The sequence below is a fragment of the Monodon monoceros genome, unplaced genomic scaffold (genome assembly GCF_005190385.1).
Source record: "Monodon monoceros isolate NGI ecotype Baffin Bay Population unplaced genomic scaffold, NGI_Narwhal_1 Super_Scaffold_21, whole genome shotgun sequence".
Taxonomy (NCBI): domain Eukaryota; kingdom Metazoa; phylum Chordata; class Mammalia; order Artiodactyla; family Monodontidae; genus Monodon; species Monodon monoceros.
In genome coordinates this window covers 24,681,439-24,708,128 of record NW_021703778.1, presented here as the reverse complement: position 1 = coordinate 24,708,128, position 26,690 = coordinate 24,681,439, and the positions used below count along the sequence as shown (strand labels likewise).

General features: G+C 42.7%; 1 protein-coding gene across 5 annotated transcripts in view; it reads right to left on the bottom strand.

Annotated features, from left to right (window-relative positions):
* Positions 1 to 26,690, bottom strand: part of PRKCQ (protein kinase C theta) — a 152,173-nt gene that overhangs the window by 99,568 nt on the left and 25,915 nt on the right. For 2 of the 5 annotated variants that reach the window (XM_029239778.1, XM_029239780.1), the window contains exons 2-3: positions 3,720 to 3,846; positions 519 to 718 (exon numbers count right to left, since the gene is read on the bottom strand). In XM_029239778.1, the coding sequence (XP_029095611.1) occupies positions 519 to 718; positions 3,720 to 3,837 (318 nt within the window). In that variant the 5' untranslated portion in view covers positions 3,838 to 3,846. Of the gene's footprint in view, positions 1 to 518; positions 719 to 3,719; positions 3,850 to 26,690 lie in introns of those variants that run through there. The other 3 variants (XM_029239782.1, XM_029239781.1, XM_029239783.1) reach the window with 2 other exon arrangements.

The window sequence follows — 26,690 nt, the reverse complement described above, 5'->3', positions numbered from 1 at the left end:
TAAGTGAACAAATTACGGCTAAAAAAAAAAAATTATAGGGATTGAGATATCAAACATTAAATGGATCTTTGCTCTCTCTTCTCACTTATTCACCCATCATCTTATCTAAAATATTTTATCAAGGTATCACATAGGTACCTAGATATCTTGATATCTACATGATACCTTGATAAATAGGCCACAGGTAGGTTCCCAAGTTATGGAAAATTTGTGATATTTCCAAGCTTACTTTAACAGTTATAAATAAGTCAGTAACAGTTCTTCATAGCCTAAGAGACCTTCTTCCCCTTACATAAGAATCAAAGAGATGTGAGTATACCAGTACGTTCTAAGGCTGCAGTGGATAGTCATCATTATCAAGCCACCCACGAATCCGTGGTAGGGAGTCAGTTTACTTAAGGCCAGCGTATCATACCTTCAGGATGACACTGAAATCCTGAGCTAGTCTTCAACTACTATGGCTCTTATCACTTAATGGAATAGACACTTAAAATAAAGCTCACAGCTTGGCTATTTACCCATATTTCTGTCTTCCCATTGTTTTTCCTACATCTCTCGGCCAGGGAGTAGAGCTCCACAGTTGTTTCGGATATTAGGTCCACATTTTTGCCCTTTACGATGATCTGCATTACTCTTCCCTTGTTGATATGGGCGTCAAAAGTGCTGTCCCAGGGAGGGTACATGGTTGGCTTTTTCTGGATGTACATCTGCCCATTCTCTAGGAACAGAAAGATATGTTCTCATTACTCCCTTAACCAGCCCTGGGAAATAATTCAACTCAACAGTGGCACCTATTCCCTCTGCTCTCCGGGATATATCAGTCTGTTGGGAGAACAAAAATAACACGTAAAGGAATTAGAGATTGATCTGAAAGATACAGGGGCATAATTTCAGGCTTACAATGGGTGCTCCTTTAAAAAGATATTTAAAACTTTTCCATTTGACATAAATACACTAAGAGGCAAAACCTTTAAAACATCATGAGCCGTTACTTCCTTCCCTCATTTGCAAATGAGGATATATTTTACATAAGCCATGCGCCCTAAGCAAAAATTAACAAGTATTCCGGAGAGGTGGTGGTCCCCATCCCCAGAGCCAGTGAAGCCGGCTGTAGACCTGCAGGCCAGTGGGGGTCCTGGAAATGGTTAGTAACAGGAGCCAAGGTCAGGATGATATAGTTTAAGGGAACTTCCCCAGAACCACCAGGCGACTGGACTTACTCGTGGGATTAAGCAGTGTTGTCCTATCTTTCATCCATATTGGATTTTCCATAGTATTTGTTCTTTAATCATTTCAGGAGCGGAAAACTGCAGCTGTATTTCAGTGTGTGTTTCTTGTGATCATAAGCACACAAAGTGGCAGATTTAGCAATGCAGAGATGTTGATAAAGCAAAAGGAAAAATTCACTTAAAACAGGGCAACAAAGCAGTTCTGAATCCTGATTCTCTCCGGCGCACGATGCTAAAAGCAGAACAGGCATTTAGCATTTACTAAATTATTCTTCGGGAGGTATACAAGGATTTGAAGAAGCTGAGACTTCAAATTTTAGGTAAACCTGACTATTAGAGGTATAAACTCTGACAGTGTTGAGCGTGGAATAGGAAGGGAAAGATTTTTATGTCTTGTTTAAAAGAAATTTAACTCAGGATCGGACTATAAGAAAAAGCAACGGCAATATTAGTGATCGGAGTAACGTTTTACTTCCACAGGTTTGAAGCCACCCCTCATAATTCCTTTAATTCCTCCCAACCACAACCATTCTCCACACCCTGAAAAAGGACAGAAATTCCCACAGCAAGGCATTTTTTACACCTTCATTCAGTAATGTTTGCAATCACTTAAAAAGAGAACCAGAACTCAAGCTCCTGTCTATTTAAAGTGGGTTTTGCCATTTTCAAAGGCTCCCAGACGGACAGCACTGTGTCCTGTTTGTCCCTGTTCTACTGCTTTACGTAAAATGCAGCCTCACACCCCCAAGACTGAAATGTGCTTAAACTCTAGAGAAGTAATATTTGAATGATCATGTTCAGAGTGATTTCTTTTCCGAACTAAAAAAAAAAATCGACACCCCAAACCTCTAAACTCCACAGCCTAACCTTTTGGAAAAACAAAGTCTTTTTTGACACGTTCTCTGGATCCACACGGCTGATTAGACTAAGTTCAAAGGCAAGGCCAAAAGAAGAAGAAATTTTAGAAAGGCTCTCAAGAGGCAAATGTCAGTGAGAGCTGTGGTTGTAAAGGGAACTGGATCCCGGGGACATTAAGTCGAAAGCAGCTTTGAAAAACTCAGACACTGCACACTTCAAAGATTTTGGTGACCTTTGAAAGGTCTTAGATTGGGAGCAAGTGCCATTCTCACTTTTAACTAAACAGGAGAGAAACCTGGGCAGAAGGGAAATCGAGATCATCAGACAGTCTTCCCCGCTTTGATGTGCTCACAGGGTCTGGAAGGCTGAAGTCAGTCAACCACAGAGCAGAAGTCTTAGAAGGGAGAGAAAAGCCAACACACCAGGATTTGAAACCCCAGGGTTCTGAGCTGGAAACATCTAGCTGGAGGTTCTCAGCTGCAAAATCAGGTTCCTCTTGCACCTGTGAATGTCACCCCCTTAAAGGACTATTTTTTTCAGGACTTTTGTCTCTCTCCACCTGTCTCTCCAGCCCCAATCCTTCTCTCTCCCCACTACCCTGCTTTAATGTCTTCACTTCACATGACTTACTACATGATATTTTTCTTTCTTGCCTATCTTCCTCTGCTAGGAAAGAAGCTCTAGAGGAAAGGCACGTATTCTGACCCAGTATACAGTAGGTGCTCCATAAATACTTTCTCTGTAAACGAACTATAATGGCTCCTATTGTTCCTGGGACTCTGCATTGGTGGCAATCAGACTTCCCTATGAAGTCTCTGTGAAAACCAGAATGTGTGTAGGAAGGCAGTGAAGCTGGAAAAATCATGGGATGTAAACTTCCTCCCGCCTTTTTTTTTTTTTTTAAGAAAGTCCATGAGAATCTTAAAATACAGAGGCAGGGATCAGGGAGGGTGGGAACAGTTGAAGTGACCATGGAGAGATTCCAGACAGAATAATTATTTTAATGGAATGATTTAAACCCACAAAGGAATCCGGGAAGACTGTCACTCTCTCCCCCTCACCATGAACTTCTCATAAATATTTAAATTTGACAAAATATGAGTATTCTTTCACTCAACCAGGGTTTTAGTAAACACAGAAGTTAAGTTTTCTGTAATTTGGACTCTAAACGCTAATCATATATTCTTTGTACTATTCATCTGAGCTTGGCCAAAGAAGCAGTAAACCATCTTTGGGGTTAATTCTAAGATTATGCAGACTTTATCTATAATCACTGACAACAACCAGACTTAACACCACCATGTTTTACTTCAGCTCATTAGATTTTTTTTCCCCCGTTGACTCTTCACAATAATGTCCTCAACTCATTTCTCCTTTCCTTTGTTTATGTGGAAAACGGGACCATGAAATATTGTAGAACATGAGGCAGGAGACCAGGTCTAGTTCAGAGGCTGTTACTAAGCCCATATGCCTTTGAGAAAGCACTTGGCTTCCCTGGGCGTCAGCTTCCTGAGCTGGAAAATTAGGTTGCGCCAGATGACCTTGAAGATCCCGGAAGACCTTGCTTCCCAGTTCATAGCAGGGTCTTCCTCCTCCTCTCCCACCCCACCTACACCACCCACTCAAGCTTACCTGATTCAACATATTCTTTGACAAGCACAGCACAGTAAGGGTTAACAGCCTCTCCCTGGCACGGCTGGCAGGACCCGCAGTCAAAGTTGGACAAACCAATTCGAAGAAACGGTGACATGGCCGCTCCCTGAAAAGCGACAAAAGACAAAAGCTGTTTGGGGGCTGTAAAATATATTATTGTGGGTGTCCCACCCCCACTTAACCAGTGCTTTATCTCTGACAGCCAGAGCCTGAAATGGCTCAACTATCCATTCAAACAAATGTTTTACTTCCCCTTCTGCACAGTACATTATTGGGCTCACCCCAAACCACAGGCTGACTAGCCAAAGAAAGTGGCGTTCAGGACTTAGCGTTATTGAACCTTGTCAGTTAGACCTAAGTTCCACTCTTAATCGAATGGAGTTTTATTTAATAGTTGCAGAGAGAAGCAGAGGCTTTCCAACATTTTATTTCTTCTATCAATATTATTCAAGAAGGTACCCAGGAAACAACACGCAGTAATAAGAAAATGAGTTTACAAACAGTGAGTCTATTTGAGTCACACCAGTTGAACATGACACCACGAAATTCTTACATGGGCTATTTATGTGTGTGATGGAATTGGCTCTAGATATTTATTCAGCAGCTGATCTCTGTTTAGTTTAGACACACATACACACGTATACATATATAGATAAATTAAGCTCTTGAATATTACAAACCACTTAAAAACCCTAAATCACTGACCACCGTAAAATACCACTTCATTGTGGAAGGAGAAACAAAGTCCTTCGTAAAAGCCAAAGAACTAATAATTACACTTTCCCGGAGATATCGGTGAAAATCATCGTAGTGTTGGCTACAAATTCCAGAATTTTCCAGTCTGATTCTTCATCTGTTGTTCCTTCCTTGTCTTTGTTTTGTCCATTTACTTCAACCCTTTTTTGAACCTACTTTTCCATGAGGTTCCATTAATCTGAAACTATTGCCTGGTATTCAGTGATAGAGTTACGTCTTTGCTTCCTCCTTCTCTTGAACCGATTTTGCCTCACGAATTTTCCCAAACATTCTTACGCAAGCCAAAGATATCAAGAAGAAAGCATCAGCCATCTTTTCTACCTTTTTGTGAAGGAAGAAAACTACTCAGAGTAACAGGATCCCAGATGTGAGAATCAATGACACAACTGGAAATCTTGGGCCCGTAACCCTGAATCCAACAGAGCCATAAAAGATTGCCAGTCCTCTGGAATGCCGGCAGCCTGGGTATTTTTTGAACAAACAGAGAGACAAATTAGGGGCTCTTGATCACTGCTGTTAATTTCATGGAGGTTAAGAGAGTCCCAATTTCCTGCAGTTCAGCAGGTTTAACTAAAGGAGATGGTTATAGAATCACCATGATTTGTCAGGAGTTCTTAGCCTTGGAAACACATTCTGTATAGTCACTCTGCTGAATTAGCAGCTAGATGACTTCCAGATTTGTCTTTAGGGGGCCCCCTTCACCCTCTGAGCTTAGAACTCTTGGGCAGAAGCCCGGCTAAGAATTGAGAATTCTCCAGAGAAAACTTCTTTGAGACCCCCATTCCTGGACCATGTAGATCTTTCAGACAAATCTATATTCCTCCACTAATCAGGAACAATCACCAAGAACCAGCATCATTTATGCGAGTATTTACCACGTGTGGACTTTTTGAAGATTTCCTTAACACAAGTGAAGGTAAGTAATTAATTCTGACTTGAGCCTCGAGGGATCACTGGCTCATAAAGTCCGAGTTACAACCACTCTGACCTTTACTGATGGATGTGTCACTCTGCTATTTCCAGGCTGGGTTCAGAATTAGGCAACAGCAGCTCAAACATGCACCTGGGAAAATCTGTCTGGGGAACAGACTGAAAGGTCTAGTGTCCCCAGGGGTTCTATCATAGTAAGGAACAGAGTAACTGCAAAACTCCCTCCCCCAACAGGGCTGGCTTAGACATCAACTGACTTCCTATCCACAGCCATCCTGATTCCCTTGCCAGTTCACCAGACTCGCCTTCCCTATCCCCTCACCCAATAGCATTTTGATGATCTGCCCAATGCATGCAGCTGTCTGGTAGCCAAGCCACTGTCTTTCTAAAGGTCTAGTCACAGTGACATTTTGACATTTAGAAAGCAGAACTGGCATCTGTGTGCTTAACCTCACACGTTGTTCAATAAAGCCTCAAGCTCAGGGGGTGCCTTTTAAAGGCAAAAGGTAGCATTTTATTGCTGAGCTGCCCAGAATCTTTTCCCCTTCTGTAACAGTAATAGGCAATCATCATGAAATGAAGAAAATACACAAAATTGGTAAAACACTCCTCATAGTTCCACCGACAGAAGCAAATCACGGTTACTATTTTGATGGATTTTCTCTAGTCTATTTTAATTAATGGGTTTTGTGGTTTTGTTTTATATGCTGTGCTCATACTGTGTGTATGAGATTGTATCTGACTTTTAATTTAACTTTTACCAAAATAACTGTCCAAGCTACTATGTCATCTCTGTAAGCATCCTTTTAATTCTTACATGATAGCCCACTGAGGGACAGCTCCATTATCTGCTTTACTGAAGTCTCATAGTTCCACATTTAGATTGCGTCTAGTTTTTCCATAATAGAAATAATGCTGTAATAAGCTCCTTTTACTTTTTTTTTTAATTTAGGAAGAATGCATCAAACTAGATCACCAGAGAATTCCAATATTACTAGATCAAACAATATCACTATGTGTAAGGTCATACACACTTAAAGAAAATAACAAAATGCAAAGGCAAAGACTTAAGGAAAATATCTGCGGTAAATGCAACAGAAAATAAGTTAGCATCATTCTTATATAATAAGCATACACAAATGTGTAGGGAAAAAAAAAAACCCAAAACTACTACCCATGACCCAACTAAATAAGTGGCAATGACACAAACTATACAAAATACAAAAAACATACTTGTAACTAGTTTGTAGGAAAATGTTCAGTCTTGCGAGCAATTTAAGACGTACAAAACAAAGCAGGATACTATATAATTGCATTTATATGACATTCTTGAAAAGACAAAACTATATGGAGAAAAGAAGCAGTGGTTACCAGTGGTTTGGGTAGGGGACAGGGTATGATTATAAAAGGGTGACACGAGCAGGTTCTGGGGGAAGATCCAACTGTTCTATAGCCGGATTGTGGTGGTAGTCACAGAAATCTAGACTTAAATTCACAGAATGATGCACCCAAAACAAAGGTCAATTTTGCCATATGATAATTTAAAAACCAAAATTAAGAAATATGCCACTGGCATTTCAAGGCATAGATTATAAATTCAGAGGTTATATAAAGAATATACATTAGGAAACTGAGAACTCATATAATAAAATATTAAACTAAAATCTGAAGTAATCCAGCATAGTTTCAGTTTACTAAAGGGAAATGGTTAGAGCCTTAAGAAAACATCTTTTACTCTGTAGTATTTAAGGTCTCCTGAAATTTTGCATTTTGGTGCAAATAGCTGAGAAAAAAATAACATTGGAACTTGATAATGCATTTTCTTTGAGGATCCATTAATATTCAATTCAATTATATTATTTTATTATTGTTTTATAATAATAAAATATTATTTATTATAAAATATAATTTTATTATATTTTATATTATTTTATTATCAATAATATTAATATAATTATTAATATTATTAATATAATAATAAATAATAATATTATTTTAAAACAATAATATTATTTTACCTGTGCAATTAGCAAATATTTTAGAAATGCTCTTACCTAACAATGGCAAGGACAACATGCACCATACACTTCCATACAATGCTGTGTGAGCGTAAATTTGTTGAACACTCATATGTGTATGTATCTATATATGTCTGTGTATACATGCAAATCTCAAGAGCCTAGAAGATGCGTAACACGCACATGAGGATGAAATTAACAGAACAGATTTTTGTGGGTTGGTTTTTTGTGCGCAGAGCTGATGGTAAAGGAGAAGGGGTGCTAAAATAGGAAAATTACTTGTGTACAGAAATACATGCACTGGAATCGCATCTATCAGGACTGTCTTCCCCCAGTCTCTCTGTGGAGTGTGGATTTCATAATCTCTTTCTTGCCAATCACAGTAGCCTCGCCCTCTACAACAAACAATGTGTGCAGTAAGACTGACTGGCCACCTCAGGCTGTTCCAGCAACACACGGGTCCCTCTACGGACCGCTCGTCTGAGGAATAAAAGCACACATCCAGTCTCCCCTGGACAGCTCCCGGGGACCCCCCAACCTGCCAGGTGCGAAAGGAACTCACTGTCTTGCCTTTCGAATCTTCCTCTTCTTCTGTTTTACCAGGTCAGTGACTGGTACCATGATTCCCAGCCTAGCACCCTGCTTAGACATCACCCTTTCTCTCATCCACTGCAAGCAACCTGTCCTTCTCCTTCCCCATCTCCTCTCCTCCTTCCCTGGGGTCTTGGCTGGATTCTGCATCATCCCTCGTTGGACCCATCATAGCAGCTTACCTGTCTCTCTCCCCAGTCCTGTCACCTCTCACTCCCAGTCCCAAAGTATCTTCCCTAGGATCATGCAGAGCCACTGCCATTTCTCCAACTTGTCATGCTGTTTCAGAGCTCTAGGCTCTTAGCAATACTGCCTCCTCTCCCTGGACCGCCTTCCTATCTCACTCCAGCCTCCATCTGCCCCACCCCCGCTTCCTCATCTTTCAAGCTCCCGCTCAGTCTGTACCTCCTCTTCCCTCACCTCCATCAGCCTCCCTCGACACATCTTGGTGGAATTTACTCCGCGCTCGCCCAGCCCCCCATAGCTCCCCGGGTACCCTGCGAGACAGCACCTGTCATATTTGTTCACCTCACCTTTGCCATTTCAAAAGTCTGAGTGGGGTAGATCCTGTACCTCCCATTCTCTGTCTTTGTCTTCAGCTCTTAGCCCCCATATTTGGGGGACATAGTAAGGTCCCACCAGGATTTCTCCTACATAATCCTTGAAGAGGGTGGGATCTACTCATATCCCCAGAAGACGGGTGGGACTCAACCTATAGAAGTCCCTCTGGTTTCATCTACAGTATATCTAGCAAAAACCCTCCAGAGCGAGTGCATGCAGGTGCCTTACTTACTGGACTCTAGCTGTGATGAGGGGTCTCCTCTATTACCACGTTCCTCTGGGGAATGTGGGGCTGGGGAGGAGACCAACTGCTCACACAGCCGTATTTCCCTATAATGCTCTATTCAATGTATTAGTTCCTGTTGGTCTTCCCAAACAAGACTTCGGGCTCTGAGAGCAGAGGCCACATCTTAATCATCTATGTACCTCCTGGGTCAATCCCTCTGTCTGATATCGAGCTGATGCTCAATGCCTTTTTGCTAAGAAACTTAATTTTCAAAAGCAACATTTTACATCATCTTTTAATCTTCATGCATTTCTTTTACCTGAAAGGGTATTCTATGGTCCGATTAGGTGGCAGACAGTTACAGAGGAAATCAATACAAAGGAAACATCCCAGGCATTGTTACTGGCAGAGAATCGATGCCATTATGAGCTCAACTGCAGGAATTATTTAACCTCTCTGCTTTCTCATTTGGAAAATGGTGATAATACTATTACTTGTCTCAAAGGGCTATGAGGATGAAATGGGAAAACACATGGAGGTGCTTAGAACAGGGCTGTCACACAGTAAACTCTCAAAGTAATGTTAGTTATTATTATTATTGCAACTGATATACTTTCTAGTGTACTTTATGGTCATTATTAGTATATACCAAAAAAGGGTAGGAAGAGAATGGAAAGAGTCTTTTAGGAGCGTGTCTGGGCTGAATTACGTGACCTTCCTCTGTGCTCTGCCACCGAGCTCCCATAAAACCCCTCACGTATCTCTCCTATAGCACTTATTTTCCCCTAATGGAGTCATCACGATGCTGGCACTCATCACGATGAACTATCAGTGTGTCCATCCAGTCTTCTGCGCTTCTGCCATCCCAACTGCGAAATACCATCCTAATGTGTACTTTAAATTTGTGGAGGACATTTACTCTTACAGCTCAATGTTTTCACCTTTAAGTGTGATCTCATTTCTCTTCGGCAGGTAGTGACAATGCAGGGAGATGGTCAAGTATCGCTGCTCAGGGGCATGCTTGAGGTCATATGCCATTAAGTACTGAATGGAGAATTCTGGTCTCTTGCCTCCCTGATGCTGACTGACCTACTTATCCAGATGGACTCACCTGCCACAATTCAAAGCCACCAAATACTTTCACGGTGACCTGAAGGATTGCCACCACCTAACAAAAGCGGATGGGGGAAAATTCCATAGAAACAGAAAGCAAGAGAAGAAGTTCTCTATACTCTCATCAGCTAAAACATAGCACGACTTCTCTTCCTCTGCAGCAAGTGAACTAAGAATGAGCATACTTCATTATTTTAAAAAAATCTGGATGTCACTTTTATTGCTATAATTTAGCTGGAGGTGTCTTAGGGACACAGGGAGAGTCTCAAAGAAATATCAAATCTTTACCATATAGAAAACACAAATGAATCAACAGTAAGCTTGGGGATGAGGGGGAAAAAACATTCAGTGGGTTCCAAACGCATCAGCTCAGCCAAAATTTGGTAAATTAAACATCAGGCAAATTTTGGCAAATTAAGTTTATAGCTTTCACATTAAAGAGATAGAAAGGTTTCTTAGGTAAAAGTGGCAGCTGAATAAAATGACTTACTGCTGTAGAAAAAAAAAGCTATAATAAAAAAATTAATTTGCCTTGCAATGTGCATGGAAGAAAGCCTGTAACTAGTTGGGAAGTGTTTTATCCCCTTGCTAAGATGTCTACAAAGTAGTACAATAAAAAGAGTCAGACTAAATATTAGCCTCTCACCCCTAAATATGGTCTCAAAAGTGAATTAAAATAATAAGTATGAAATGAAGGTAATATTTTAAAATAACCCTGACCATATATGCTACATGACAAAAGGAAAGAGGCCTAACCTTCAACTAGTAAGGAAGGGGGATTTGTGACAGAGCTAGTAACGCCCTCCTACCTGCGAACGTTAACAAGACTCCCCCCACCCCCAGTTATGGACTGAATTGGGTCCCCAGCAATTCATATGTTCAGGCCGTAAGCCCCCACGGGACTGTATTTGGAGGTGGAGCCTTTAGGGAGATAATTACGGTTAAATGAGGTCATAAGGGTGGGGTCCTGATCCATTAGGACAGTGTCCTTATAAGAAGAGAAAGAGACACCAGAGCTCTCTTTCTTTCTTTGCCACATGAAGACACAGTGGGAAGATGCCATCGACACACCTGGAAGACAGCTTTCATCAGAAGCCAGCCTTGAAGGCATCTTGATCTCAGCCTTCCAGCCTCCAGAACAGGGAGAAAACAAACTTCTGTCATTTAAACCCCTCAGTCTGTGGTACTCTGTTCTGGCAGCCTGAGCAGACAAATAGAACATATCCCTTCTCCCACCAAAAAAAAAAAAAAGTGTAGAAATAAAACAAATATTGAAATATAGGAAAGAAGGAACCTGGGATGGCATTATTAATAGTCTGACACTAATTTTAATGGGTGACATGAATAGACAGTCCCACGAAAACACAGCTCTGATCACATTATACAAATACTCAACTGTCCACATCCTTGCTGAATTAAATCATGATTCAATCTGTTATTTAAAAGCCCCCATGTGTTGGCATCAACGTACAGACCGCACACCACACAACTCAGCCTGTTTTCTGAATACATCCCGACAATCCATCTCGACGGCTCTGTTTACACCTTCCTTCTGCTTGGATGCTCTACCAGCTCCACGCGTACACGGTTGCCACCCCTCAATCTTTCTCATCTTTCAAGGACTTCATTTCTGTACTACTTCATCCAGAAATCCTTTCCTGCTCCCCGTGAGAAGAGGAGCGATTTATCTGACAGATGAGTTTTAGAAGAATAAACTATGCTTGCCCGGTGCAGCCCCCTCCTCTCTTTTGGGGGGATCTACCGACTTTCAGAGACCATGTTCCTCCACTCCCCTCTGCTATGCCATAAGCGGGGCGGGGCTAACCTGCCAGTCCTGGGAGGCCAGCCTTTGTACAGTACTGCCTATGACACTGTGAACAACGACCAACGGATTCTCTTGGACACTTTGGCCATATCCACCAATCCAGCCTTTATCACTAGTCAAGTTGATTTTTTTCTTCTCCATCTCCCTGACTCCTGATCTATCTGTCCATTTGTTCCAAGCACATGCATAGCCTAGACGGTTATTTATTAGGTCTCCTACAGTTCACAAAACTGCAAAAAGCTTTCCGTAGCTTGTGTTACTCAACCTTCTCACCAAGCCCGTGAGATAGGTATAATTAGCTCCATTCTACAGATAAGAAAGCTGAGGCCTAAGTGGGTAAGCAGCTAGTAAGCAATAGAACCTGTATTCCAGCCTTGGTTGCTAAGTGCCTCCACTCAAACTAGTCAATGATTCCTTGTTAGAAAATGGCTTTTAAGGTTAGGCCAGGGAGGAAGTGCAAGCATGGAGAGTTCCCCATAGATTGTTTCCATCTGTTCAACGAGTTCCTAATTAGCAAGGACCCACGACAGCTGTCAGACAGGCTTTCCCAGCAGCTTCTGCACTGCCTACTTGCTCAGTTACCTTGGGTACCAATTTGCTGTTTCTTTTTGTCAGAATCTGTGGTTTAATGATCTTTCTACTCCACGGCTATAATTTGAAGAGTTAAAGAGTGGGTAATATAAACGGAGTTGAAGTTTCTTGGAAGAGCTTAAGCTCTCTTTCAGAAGCGAGGTCAAAGCTGCTGACCTGGGTAATTCTCCCAGGGGGTCATAAGTGTGTACTGTCTACCTCTGCGCCTTCTCCATTCATGCGTTTACTGGTGGCTGGCTGGTATCAGTTAGGATTCCCGGGGCCAAAGTCTAGAGCAGACAGAGCTCACTGCTTTGTACAAAGTCGGTCTCCTCGGCACTACTTTCTACCCAGGGTAGGGTAACCACTTACCAAGGCCAAAGATGCTGCCTGGTACAGGAAGCAAATTTAATGATGGGTCTGTTCACTGCGTCAAATTTTACTCTTAAAAGACACTCTTCACCACACAAAAAAAGGAGACTATGTGAAATGATGGATATGTTAATGTTTGATTGTGGTGATTATTTCAGTGTATACGTTTATCAAGTCATCCGATCGTACACCTTAAATAGATATCCAACTTTTAATTGTCAATTATATCTCAATAAAGTTGGGGGGAAAGAGACAATTTTCTCAGTGACTCTACCATCATATTAACTCAGTAGCTCTAATGAGACACAGGATACTCTGGAATCTTCCTAATGCATCAGAGGAAGAGTTCTGCCTGTCAGGTGCTCAGGTAGGAAAAACACCCCACCTGAATGGATGTGGGGCGTCCAAGCAGAGGCAGGGCCCAGTGTGCCCCGGTCAAAGGACATCGTTTTTTTTTTTGTTTTTTTTTTTTGTTTTTTTTTTTTTTGCAGTACGTGGGCCTCTTACTGCTGTGGCCTCTCCCGTTGCGGAGCCCAGGCTTCGGACGCGCAGGCTCAGCGGCCATGGCTCACGGGCCCAGCCGCCCCGCGGCACGCGGGATCCTCCCAGACCAGGGCACAAACCCGCGTCCCCTGCATCGGAAGGCGGACTCTCAACCACTGCGCCACCAGGGAAGCCCCCAAAGGACATCTTGACTGAGACGGTCAAGTTGAAGTCCCTGGCCACATGGTCCCTCTTCCCTGGCCTGGCATGGCAGTATACCATCAGGAAGGAGAGGACACAGGCAGGAGCTCACAGGTGTGTCGACGAGAGGGTCACGGTACAAACGCCAGCTTTCCCCAACTGCATAGTCATAGACAAGTGACCTAATCTCTGTGCGACTATGTTGCTATTTCTGCAACATGGGGAAAATAACAGACCCACTTCACAGAGTTGTCGGGGAGGATTAAATGAATTAACTGTTAAATGAAACGCTTACAACAGTGTTTAGTGGAAAAGGTAGCTATAACATCATACAGGACTTTTCCAAAGTAACCGCAGAAATTCTCCCGGATGAAATTAACTACCGATGATGGTGGTGGTGGTGACGACGACGACTGGCTCAGTGGATTATCTGACATGGCCTAGAACTCACCTAAACTATTGGCTAAGGAAATGAAGTGACATGTACATTTGTTTTTTGCCATCGCTCACTAAGTATTTGCTAAACCTGCCTCCTAGGTATAAAGCCTGGTGCTGGATGCAAAAATGTGACAGGGTCCCTGTTCTAAATCAGCCTTGGGACCTCAGAATGGAGTAGACCCCTGCCTAGAGGGGGACAGAAAGGAGGTCCTGACAGCCTGGACTCCACTTTCTCGCTGTTCATCCTGCGAGTAAAATGACGTGGCCAGTCAGTGTGGACTCAACATTAAGAGACAGAGAAAACAAGAACTGCAAAGCGGGCTGTCACTTGTGGGTACGGCGGGAGCGAAACACCCCTGTCCCCCCAGTGGTGTTCAAACACCACACCCCACTTCCTCCCGAGGGTGTGTGACACTTTTCAAAGAAAATACAGTATTTGGTAGTATCGTCATAGCAAGAGGAAATAGCAATGTTCAGTCCAAAGATGAACTAATAGTTTTGCAAAGAATAATAACACACACACAGCCCTGCGTGTGCCAGCATGACAGGCACTGCTGTCGAAGTTACTGCTGGAGATAAAGGGAAAGGGAGACCGGGACGGAGACCAGGAGGAGGAGAAGGCCGAGCAGGGCTCAGACGCTCCAGGATGGATGTGTGCGTGCAGGTCTAGGTGAACCACCCATGTCTCTTGTTGCCCACGGATGTCCCCACCTTAGAAATGAGTGGTTTGTAAAAGCCTGTTTGTGATCAGAGCTTAGAATCCATGGAAACTGAAATTAGATACTTTTTAGGTACCTGGACAAGCCCATGAACAACCCATTCATCTGTTAATACAGAATGCAATCAAGAGGATGAAACTAAGCACCTTTTCGTCACTGTTCTGGCTTAGGAGATCCTCCCCTGGTTTTATTTCCTGTGACCTTTCAGGTTTATTGTGGGTTTAGTAGCCCATCTGGGGTCTAATTTCTCAATTTAAAGACCACAGATTACTCTGAATCTCAGCAAACACTGAACGGGTGAGGCGAGAACATGTATATTCTTGGCCACAGCTGCAGTGGACACCCGTCACCTGCGAGATGGGAACCCCCGAGCCCAACAGTTCTCAAAGTGTCGTCCTGAGGGACCACCAGCATCGCACCAGCACCGCTTTAGACATGCAAACCCGCCAGCCCCACCCGGACCCGCTGAATTAGAAATTATGGAAGCGGGTGTCTGCAGTCTGGGTTCCAACAGGCCCTCCACTGACTCGCTGCACATCTAAGTTCTAGAAGCACTGCCCTGGAATAAAGGCCTCAAGACAAGGCTGTGTATTTCTCTTCTTTATTCTCCTGGCATCCAGCACAGTGCCCGGCACTGAGGTGATTCTAAATCACTGGTTCTCAACCAGGGCAACCTTGCCTCTAGGGGACATTTGGCAATGCCTGGAGACATGGTTGGTTGTCACAAACGGGTGGAGAGGGTGGGACTGGCATTGGGTACATTGAGGCCAGAGATACTGCAGACAACCTACAATGCACAGGACAGCTGCCCACAACGAACACATCAATGGTGCTGAGGCTGAGAAGCTCTGTTCTACACAAATACATTAAACGTGGTGATGCCAAGACAATTCCCCCCATTCATTCCTCCCTGTCTCTAATCATTTCCCCATGCTTAGTGAATTCTAGCGCCACAACAAGAAGGGAATTCGGAGACTTGGGGAAACGCATCTCTCTCTTCCATACTGCCTTCTCATTGGGCCGCCACGATTAGCACAGTAACTGACATGTAATATGTTCACTGCAAGTGTCTTTTGAATACGTACACGGATACACCGGTTATGAATGAATCAATCTGTGAACAAATCAGTTAGTTGATCTGTTCATTTTGCTTTTTTCTTTTTGAGAGCTGAAAGTGCCTTTAGGGATCAAACTGTCTGCTGTCTCTTGTAACAGCTGAGGAAATTGAGGGTCAGAGAAATTAAAGCAAGTGATCAAATCTACCTAATTGGTGGAAGAAATGTTACTAGGACTCAGGTCTCCTAGGTCCTTATTTATTCATCTTTCCACTGCAGTCTTATTTTATTGTAGATATCACTCAGTGAGGAATATGATTTGAACAGATGACTAGATTTTCTCCTACACAAAATATGAGTACTGCCTACACCCCCCGATGCCAGTCCCTCGGCCCGATCGGACTTAATATTTGTGACGGGTCCTAACTTTGGACACTGCAACATCCTCACGTGCAATAGCAAGTATTCATATTCCAAGGGGGGCTTTTCCGTGTTCATCATACACACATAAAACATGAAGACATTAAAAACTTTGTGTCTTTGAAGAAAAAGAATGGTAAAAACAAAAAGAAGTACTTGATTATGCGGCAGACCTCTTGAAAATGCCAAGCTTTGAGCTTCCCTGGTGTCGCAGTGGTTAAGAATCCGCCTGCCAAGGCAGGGGACAAGGGTTCAAGCCCTGGTCTGGGAAGATCCCACACACCACGGAGCAGTGAAGCCCGTGCGCCACAACTACTGAGCCTGCGCTCTAGAGCCCACGAGCCACAACTACGGACGCCCGCGTGCCTAGAGCCCGTGCCCCGCAACAAGAGAAGCCACCACAATGAGACGCCCACGCACCGCAATGAAGAGTAGCCCCCGCTTGCGGCAACTGGAGAAAGCACGCACGCAGCAGGGAAGAGCCAATGCAGCCAAAAATAAATAAATAAAATAAATAAATAAATGAAAATGCCAACCTTTGACTTGACTTGGTGGATTTTCAGTGAGCCAACAAGATTATTTTGTGATCAGAGCTATTGTGTGAAATGTGCTTCAGCCTTTTCTCACAAGACAACAATCTCTTAAGAGGACAGCACAGTATTTCACAAATATGCTTTCACTGTTCTGCAGAGTAGAAGGTAGGTGGACTGAATAAATATCTTCATTTCGACAAAGAATCCACTACAGATTAGTGGCAAATAGCTAATAGGCATAGAGCACTGACAGTTTACACACAGCTTTTCAAAGATGAGGTTAAGAAAGAGGTTGCTAGTCTTAAAAGATATTGGAAATTGTTTTTTTTTTAATTGCTCCTTCATCACAGTTTTTTTTTTTTTGGTGTAAATTTATTTATTTATTTTTGGCTGCGTTGGGTCATCGTTGTTGCGCAGGGGCTTTCTCTAGTTGCGGCGAGCAGGGGCTACTCTTCGTTGCAGTGTGCGGGCTTCTCTCTGCAGTGGCTTCTCTTGTTGCGGAGCACGGGCTCTAGGCGTGCAGGCTTCAGTAGTTGTGGCTCACAGGCTCTAGAGCACAGGCTCAGTAGTTGCGGCGCACGGGCTTAGCTGCTCCACAGCATGTGCGATCTTCCCAGACCAGGACTCGAACCCATGTCCCCTGCACTGGCAGGCGGATTCTTAACCACTGTGCCACCAGGGAAGTCCCCTTCATCACAGTTTGAGAAGCATTGTTCTCTGGTGCCTATTTGTAACACAATATTTGAGAAATGCAATTTCTTCTAGTTTTCTATTTAGCTTTTTATACTCTCCCCTTGGAGGTAAGCGCTGCGATTTCAGGAGTAACGTCTAGTTTTTGTTTTTTTAATAGGCTTCATTTTTTTAAACAGCAGTCTTCGAGTCACAACAAAATTCAGCAGACGGGACAGAGATCTCCCATATATTTGCTGTCCCACCAGTGCACAACATCCCCCATCATCAACAGCCCCAACGAGATGGTACATTTGTTTCCTACACTGACACGTCACCATCACCCAGAGTCTACAGTTTACACAAGGGTTCACTCTTGGTACTGTCATTCTATGAGTTTGGACAAATACATAATGACATGTATCCACCACTCTTGTATCAGACTAAATATAGTTTCACTGCTCTAAAAATCCTGTGCTCCACCTATTCATCCTTCCCCCACCCCAGCCCTAATAGATATGAAAATAAAGATGTAATAATGGAAATAGTGTGGTGCTGGCAGCAACAGAGTTGGAGAGATCACCAGAACAAAACCAAATGTTTTGAAACAGGTCCAAATACTTACGAAAGCTTATGTACAACGATGACAGTAAAGTTCTGCGAAAAGGAAAGATTGTTTAATAAATGGACTGTGCCCATCGGCTAAAACTTACATTAAAGCTGACATCAAAATTCAATTCAGAGAGATTGATGATATTAACATAGAAATAAAAACCTCTAAACTACTAAAGATACTAGATATGTAGACTAATGATTATATCCTTTTGGAATTAGGAAAGATTTCTCAAATACACCATAGACAAGCTCCATAAAGGAACACATTTCTATCCTATTTTACTAAAAACTTATACGTGTTACAGCCAACATCATCCTCAATGGTGAAAAACTGAAAGCATTTCCACTAAGATCAGGAACAAGACAAGGTTGCCCACTGTCACCACTCTTATTCAACATAGTTTTGGAAGTTTCAGCCACAGCAATCAGAGAAGAAAAGGAAATAAAAGGAATCCAAATCGGAAAAGAAGAAGTAAAGCTGTCACTGTTTGCAGATGACATGATACTATACATAGAGAATCCTAAAAATGCTACCAGAAAACTACTAGAGCTAATCAATGAATCTGGTAAAGTTGCAGGATACAAAATTAATGCGCAGAAATCTCTTGCATTCCTATACACTAATGATGAAAAATCTGAAAGTGAAATCAAGAAAACACTCCCATTTACCATTGCAACAAAAAGAATAAAATATCTAGGAATAAACCTACCTAAGGAGACAAAAGACCTGTATGCAAAAAATTATATGACACTGATGAAAGAAATTAAAGATGATACAAATAGATGGAGAGATATACCATGTTCTTGGATTGGGAGAATCAACATTGTGAAAATGACTCTACTACCCAAAGCAATCTACAGATTCAATGCAATCCCTATCAAACTACCACTGGCATTTTTCATAGGACTAGAACAAAAAATTTCACAATTTGTATGGAAACACAAAAGACCCCGAATAGCCAAAGCAATCTTGAGAACAAAAAACGGAGCTGGAGGAATCAGGCTCCTGGACTTCAGACTATACTACAAAGCTACAGTAATCAAGACAGTGTGGTACTGGCACAAAAACAGAAAGATAGATCAATGGAACAGGACAGAAAGCCCAGAGATAAACCCACGCACATATGGTTACCTTATCTTTGATAAAGGAGGCAGGAATGTACAGTGGAGAAAGGACAGCCTCTTCAATAAGTGGTGCTGGGAAAACTGGACAGCTACATGTAAAAGTATGAGATTAGATCACTCCCTAACACCATACACAAAAATAAGCTCAAAATGGATTAAAGATCTAAATGTAAGGCCAGAAACTATCAAACTCTTAGAGGAAAACATAGGCAGAACACTCTATGACATAAATCACAACAAGATCCTTTTTGACCCACCTCCTAGAGAAATGGAAATAAAAACAAAAATAAACAAATGGGACCTAATGAAACTTAAAACCTTTTGCACAGCAAAGGAAACCATAAACAAGACCAAAAGACAACCCTCAGAATGGGAGAAAATATTTGCAAATGAAGCAACTGACAAAGGATTAATCTCCAAAATTTACAAGCAGCTCAATAACAAAAAAACAAACAACCCAATCCAAAAATTGGCAGAACACCTAAATAGACATTTCTCCAAAGAAGACATACAGACTGCCAACAAACACATGAAAGAATGCTCAACATCACTAATCATTAGAGAAATGCAAATCAAAACTACAATGAGATATCATCTCACACCAGTCAGAATGGCCATCATCAAAAAACCTAGAAACAATAAATGCTGGAGAGGGTGTGGAGAAAAGGGAACACTCCTGCACTGCTGGTGGGAATGTGAATTGGTACAGCCACTATGGAGAACAGTATGGAGGTTCCTTAAAAAACTACAAACAGAACTACCATATGACCCAGCAATCCCACTACTGGGCATATACCCTGAGAAAACCATAATTCAAAAAGAGTCATGTACCAAAATGTTCATTGCAGCTCTATTTACAATAGCCCAGAGATGGAAACAACCTAAGTGCCCATCATCGGATGAATGGATAAAGAAGATGTGGCACATATATACAATGGAATATTACTCAGCCATAAAAAGAAACGAAATTGAGCTATTTGTAATGAGGTGGATAGACCTAGAGTCTGTCATACAGAGTGAAGTAAGTCAGAAAGAGAAAGACAAATACTGTATGCTAATACATATATATGGAATTTAAGGGAAAAAATGTCATGAAGAACCTAGGGGTAAGACAGGAATAAAGACACAGACCTACTGGAGAATGGACTTGAGGATATGGGGAGGGGGAAGGGTGAGCTGTGACAAAGCGAGAGAGAGGCATGGACATATATACACTACCAAACGTAAGGTAGATAGGTAGTGGGAAGCAGCCGCATAGCACAGGGATATCAGCTCGGTGCTTTGTGACCACCTGGACGGGTGGGATAGGGAGGGTGGGAGGGAGGGAGATGCAAGAGGGAAGAGATATGGGAACATATGTATATGTATAACTGATTCACTTTGTTATAAAGCAGAAACTAACACACCATTGTAAAGCAATTATACCCCAATAAAGATGTTAAAAAAAAAAACATACGTGTTAAACATTATCAAAGTATAAGACAAATGACAAACTAGGAGACATGATTTAAAGTATGTGGCACAATGTTTGACAAATATGTGAAAAGCTCTTAAATATCAATAAGAAGGTCAAGCCTAATAGTTAAATATTATTTGCCCAATTAAAAAACAGGCAAGGGCTAAGAGCACCCTTTAACAAAATGAATATTATAAAGGCAAAATAAAACCATGAAAAAAGTTCAATTTCACTAGAACCTAAAGAAATGTAAATTAGCCAGTTCCATAATCCCTTTTCTGCAATTCCAAAATCCAAAAGCTCTGAAAATAGGGAAAAAATGGCTCTGTAGTGCAAACTGATTTTGTAGCAAAATCTGATGTGGGCTATTTATGGTCTATTTAATCCCACTGAACATAACTGTTAATACCTTACCCCCCAATGCATAGCTTACTAGGAATATTTTGTACTCTACAGTGTATAACTTTATTACCTTTATAAAATATGAATTATAAAATAGATTTGGCTGTAATAGTTTGGATAAGGGACCTATACAGTCTTTATAGAAGAAAATATGTATTAAATGACTTTAAAATAATAAGGCAAGTATATGAAGGTATATAAACAAGAATGCCTACTGCAGCACTGGTTAATAATAGCAAAATTGGAAACAGTCTCAATGTCCCCAAATAAGGTATTATTTAAATATATTATGACATATAACTACAGTGGAATATTTTACAACCAGCAGATTATTATTCACTCAATTTACAGTATACAGTTAAGTTAAAAAGAGATACTAACCATAGTGTATATAATAGGCGCTCATTTAAAAAGATAAATTTACATGCATAAATTTTAATGGGAAAAACTTTGGATCAAAAGTGCTATCTCTGGATGGATTGGATTTTAGGCGATTCTATTTTATTAAAATTTTTTTTTAATATTTATTTCTATTTTTTATTTATTTTTGGCTGCGTTGGGTCTTCGTTGCTGCACACGGGCTTCCTCTAGTTGCGGTGAGCGGGGGCTACTCTTCTTGCGGTGCGCGGGCTTCTCATTGCGGAGGCGTCTCTTGTTGCGGACCATGGGCTCTAGGCGTGCGGGCTTCAGTAGTTGTGGCACATGGGTTTCAGTAGTTGTGGCTCACGGGCTCTAGAGCACAGGCTCCGTAGTTGTTGTGCACGGGCTTAGTTACTCCACAGCATGTGGGATCTTCCCGGACCAGGGCTCGAACACACGTCCCCTGCATTGGCAGGCGGATTCTTAACCACTGCACCACCAGGGAAGCCCTTAGGTGATTTTAAATGGTTATTTTTTCAGAGGTTTACAATACTAATTTTTTAAAAAAATGATCCTAGGTAACAAAAAGGAGAAAATGCTTTTCCTATATCAATTCATTTTTCACACGTAACAGTTTTGTGCAGTAGGATGGACAGTTCCAATTATAGTGAAAGGAGAAATGGATGCCTGCAGCAGTGGGGACTTTTCTCAAGGCTATAGCACTTGTAAGTGACACAGCCTAAGGCTCCTGATTCCAAATCTAGTCCCTTTCTACTGCAAGGTCACTGGGAACCAGGCCCCAGGGTACCACCTAGCACGCATTCAGATGCCTTGCTCTGATAACATTTGGTAATTTAACAAGTCACTCTTAATATCAATTCCTGGGAGTTCAGTATGTGGAAAGTACTGGGGAGGGGGGCGGTTCTTAGACATCGAAGCCACAGTTCTTGATTTCAAGAATCCTCCAATCCTTATCATAGGAGATTCTGATTTAGGAAACAGCAGCGGTCCACAACTTCACTAATAGGTAGTTTAGATCAGAGCATATTTTTTTTTCCATAGAAATGTTACCCGTGATGTTGAATCGACATATGCACATTTTGGGAAGAACTAAATGTGGAGATTTATATAATAGATTTACTAGGAACTGCTTCCCAAAGTCCCATTTGGGACACACCCTGGGAGAGTGGAGTCAGAGATTCCTCTTCCTATGGAGTTGTGGAATCAGATCAGGTCCTCCCCCAGATCCAGGTCACGCGAGGGGCTTCCACGGCCAAGGGTAGCGGGAAGTAAGGGCCTGGGGGAAAGGGCTCTGGGGAGGGAGGCAGGAGTGGGGGAGATACGCCCACCGGTGATGCTGAGCATGGAGCGCAGAGATGAAGCAGGAAAAGGTGACAGAGGGCAACAGAGACTGGGGTGGGTGGGGCAGTGGAGAAACAGGTGTGGCTGCAGGGTGATGCCAGGGAAGGTGAACCAGGAGAGCAAGGAGGATGAGGGGGAGAAGAGGAAGCGTGCAGCTGGTGGTCTCCAACAGAGGGCATCTGAAGGTCGGGGCAGCCTACGGCAGACACCTCACCACTGGCACAATTTCCTGCAGGTGGGTGTGGCCAATGGCCGGTGAGCCCGGCTGATGAGTCACCTCCAGGTTGGGCCCACCTGCCTCCTGCTACCGGCTAGAACTTGGAGGTGGTGGTGGCACTGAATCACCTTGATGATGCCCTGGACCACCTGAGCCTGGATGTGCAGGCAGAAGAGGACTGGAGGCCTGTGACCGCAGCCGAACACATAGACTAACGGGTACCACACTTCACAAGACTAGTAAGAAACAAATAAGAATATAACTGATGAAGTTTTCTGAATGATAGAAGGACTGTCCTAATAACGAAGTAGAATTTTTTATTCTACCCTAAAAAGTCTTCCTCCTCCCGTCCCCCTTCTTCCGGCCCCTGCCCCTGCCCCCCAGACTGAGCAGCCAATTCTCCCTGTCCTGTTCACAGGAAGAAAGAAAAAAGAGGATGTGACAATGGGGCATCCGGTGTCAATGTCCTGCTCTCATCCCGCATCTGACAGCACAAAACAAACCCGAACCATCTTCTGAACACAGATATTTTCCTGAGGTTTAAAAATCTGAAATTCAAATTTGTCCAGGTAGAAGCTCTGGGAGAGAAAGAGGCAGGAAACGTGCAGTGTCCCTAAGTCCCTCTGTCATGCTCTTGGGCTGCAAGAAGGAAAAGGCTGAACTCAGGCACCAGCTTGCCCTCCTTGAAACAAAACCTACAATATCTTGGAAAAATACGCCCGCCCCTAATTCTCAACATCCCCCAACCACTCCGAGGGGAGTGAGCCCTGGTCAGGCTGCTGCTGGAACAAGCTCGTGATGCTTAAGAGACAGAGAGAGGCAGGGGTTGAAGTTCCTGGGCGTGGACCAGGCGATATGGGAGAAGAGGACCAAGTGCTCTCCCTGGATCTTCACTGTGGACATTTGTGATTGGCTGGACGGAAGTGGGAGATTCCCTTTCTTACTTTTGTTCGTGTTTAAAAGTAACATTTCATCTTGTTCTAAAAAGAATGGAGAGCAATAAGCTATTTTGTTAGTCTTTGCCTCAGTTTACCTCTTAGGGAAATCAATGAGAAGAAGGAATAGCAAACTCTGACATTAATTAGGAGTCCTTTTTACATATGTTTCCTCCATTTTCATGCCATGGTCTTGTGACATATCCAAGGTGATACTCTCATCCATATTTTACAGGTAGGGAAACAGGCTCAGAGAGGTGAGGACATGAATCCAAGGTTGCACAGCTAATGGTGGTGGAGCGGGGACCGGACTCCAGTGCCACAGATACCAACCTGTGGGTTATCTGCTGTAACATTCTCTTCCTTTCTGGGGTCTGGAGTCTATTCTGAAAGCACACAGAGCACTTTGATCTCCTGTACGGCAAGTTCTGTCCTGTAAGTAATTATTTTTAATTATGTCTGACTGGGTGAATTATACTGACATCTTTGTCAAGAACACTTTGGGTTCCCACTGAGTTCCTTGCAGCTGTTCTTTACTGCAGAGACGAGATGATGAAAAGGTACTATTCATCCCATGCTTCTCTAGGGCTCTCAAAAGACACTTGTACCCCAGTTGCTCCCAACAATGAAGCTACACTTCTTGTCTTTGCAAACTTGGGTCAGGGAAGGGCTGGAGGAACACTGCCTTTTTCTGGCTCCTCATCCACAGTGCCACCCTTCCCCACATTTCCTCCTCTGGGACTGCTGCAGTTCAGGGCTTCCTCCCTGGTGATGGAACAGGAATAAAAGCCAAGTGATGGTCTCCAGGCAAAGAGGAAAGATGAAGAGGAAGGAGTGGGGGTGGTTTCTTCCCTGCACCATCTCTCACACATCATCTCCAGGAGCAAAGAGAATGGAACCATGGCTCCCACCAGGATCTACCTTCAGCTCCTGCCTGAAACGCCCTTCATCTTGCTCACCTGCTTAGACTCTGAAGCAAGAGTTGCTTCTCTAGGGTGTAGGTCCACTGCGCTATGCTCTGGGGCTGCCGTGACTGGGGCCTGGGGATGGTTGGCTTTGGGGTAGCAGAAGATGGATATGCACATCTAGCCCGACCTGTCTCCACTGATTCCAGGTATTTCCTTGCTGGGCTTTCGGTAAATTAAGGAAGCCAGGCTGGTTCTGATCGGAGGTAGAAGGCATTCTAACAGGAATGACCTCTTAGCAGAGAGAGAAGAAACATCTTACAAAAGCTGCTCCACTGGGAAACGTTAAACAAAGTTCTGGGTTTCCAGTCTACAGTTGGCAGGACTGGGTTTGAAGGGAACATGGAATGTCTACAGAACCAAGGCTCCCCTCACTGGTTCCTTTTGCTTTCAGGAAATCTAGGCAGCACTAAAGCAGCTAGGAATTTCCTTGCTTAGCAGTAATGCCATGGTGATGTCACCAAGGTGACACAGGTCCGGCATTACAGTTCTCTCCCCACAACTCTGGAGAGGCTGAGTTGGAGTCAGGCTAAACCTCCTAGTTGAGGTTCTAGGCTGCCAACTTTTAACTCTATTTCCAAATGACTTGAAAAGGAAGTACTTTCAGATATTTTTAGTAATTGAAAGTGACGTGGCTAAGTATCAAGTTATGGTTCTCTAGGACTGGGGAAGAAATATTAGTGAATTTAATCATGAGAGCCCCAGTCTCCTTTCTGTTGATCTAAATTATTTTGTCTTGCTGTAACTTCAGGGCTCATCGGTGAATGAAAGTAACATATGTTAGAACTCAGAGGAAGTTGCGTTTTCTAAAATTACATATATTGATCCTTTGTCCATTTGGCCTGACTTCTAAGCCATCACTAAGGTCATTTATTTCTATAAATACTGATGACTAGGATAGACGACTTCTATGACCCGCCACTAAAGACGCCTCTTTCTTGAATACGAAATGAATTGTTGTTCCCTAGGTGTTTTTCATATTTTTAACAGGAGTGTTATGAGACATCCTATTAAATGCCTTACTGACATAAAAATGTTCTCTCACTTTTCTAGTATTTCACCCATCTGGTAACTCTATAAAAATGGAAGTAGGTGAGTTTGGCACAAAGCTTAGTAAGTTTATGCTGTCCTGATTACCAATTTTTTTTTTTCAACAACTAAACAGAAAACGTCCTGCTCTATTACAAGCCTATTTCTCTCTTTTAAATGAAGATGAGAAATTGCTAGTTAGGACTCTTTTTTCAATGATCCCTCTTATATTGATCGACACATTAAAATCACCTCCAAGCCTTGTCTCTTCCATGTGAAGTAACAGCTTCTCTTTATTCTTTCCCCCAAAAGTATTTATATTCAAATTTCAAATGCTTCTCCCCTTGCTCTTTAAAGAGTATCTGATTTCTATATGAAATGCTGAACTCAAGGGCATTTCTGTACAATTAAGTTTAAGTTCCAGGGAAGAAACGACATCTTTTCAACATGTTCCTGACTCCCCATCAGAGACAGGAGCTGGGGCCATGCAAGGGGACCACAGCTCTAACTGTGGCCAGCTCTTGGGTTCTCACTAAGAATGAAAAGGCCAGGGCAAAGCTCGATGGGGTAAACTTGGGGAAATCTCTTCCACTCTGTGGGCCTCAGCTTCTTTGTCTATAAAATGAGGGAGTAGAGATTCAGCTCTCTGGTCTGAGTCCCCAGCATGCGACAGTGCACGATGGCTTCCCGGCTTGCTTGCTGTGCTCACCACTTTGCTGAGGCGAATGCGTTTACAGGCAGAAACCTGCCGTTCTGGAGAAATATCCTTGCATTCTGATATTATGGGAATAACATAAATTATCTGTTCAATAATAACATTCATACAATAAATACTCATGGAGCGTGGATGATAGGTACTTCCTCCGCGAAATATTTGCATTTTAGTGGAAGCAATAAAACATGAATACAACAGCCCTGATAGGAACCATGGGTATCAATAACCCGGCACCTCTGACTTCAGGGTTAACAGCTCTCATTCTAAGACAACAGCAGCACCTGAGTGT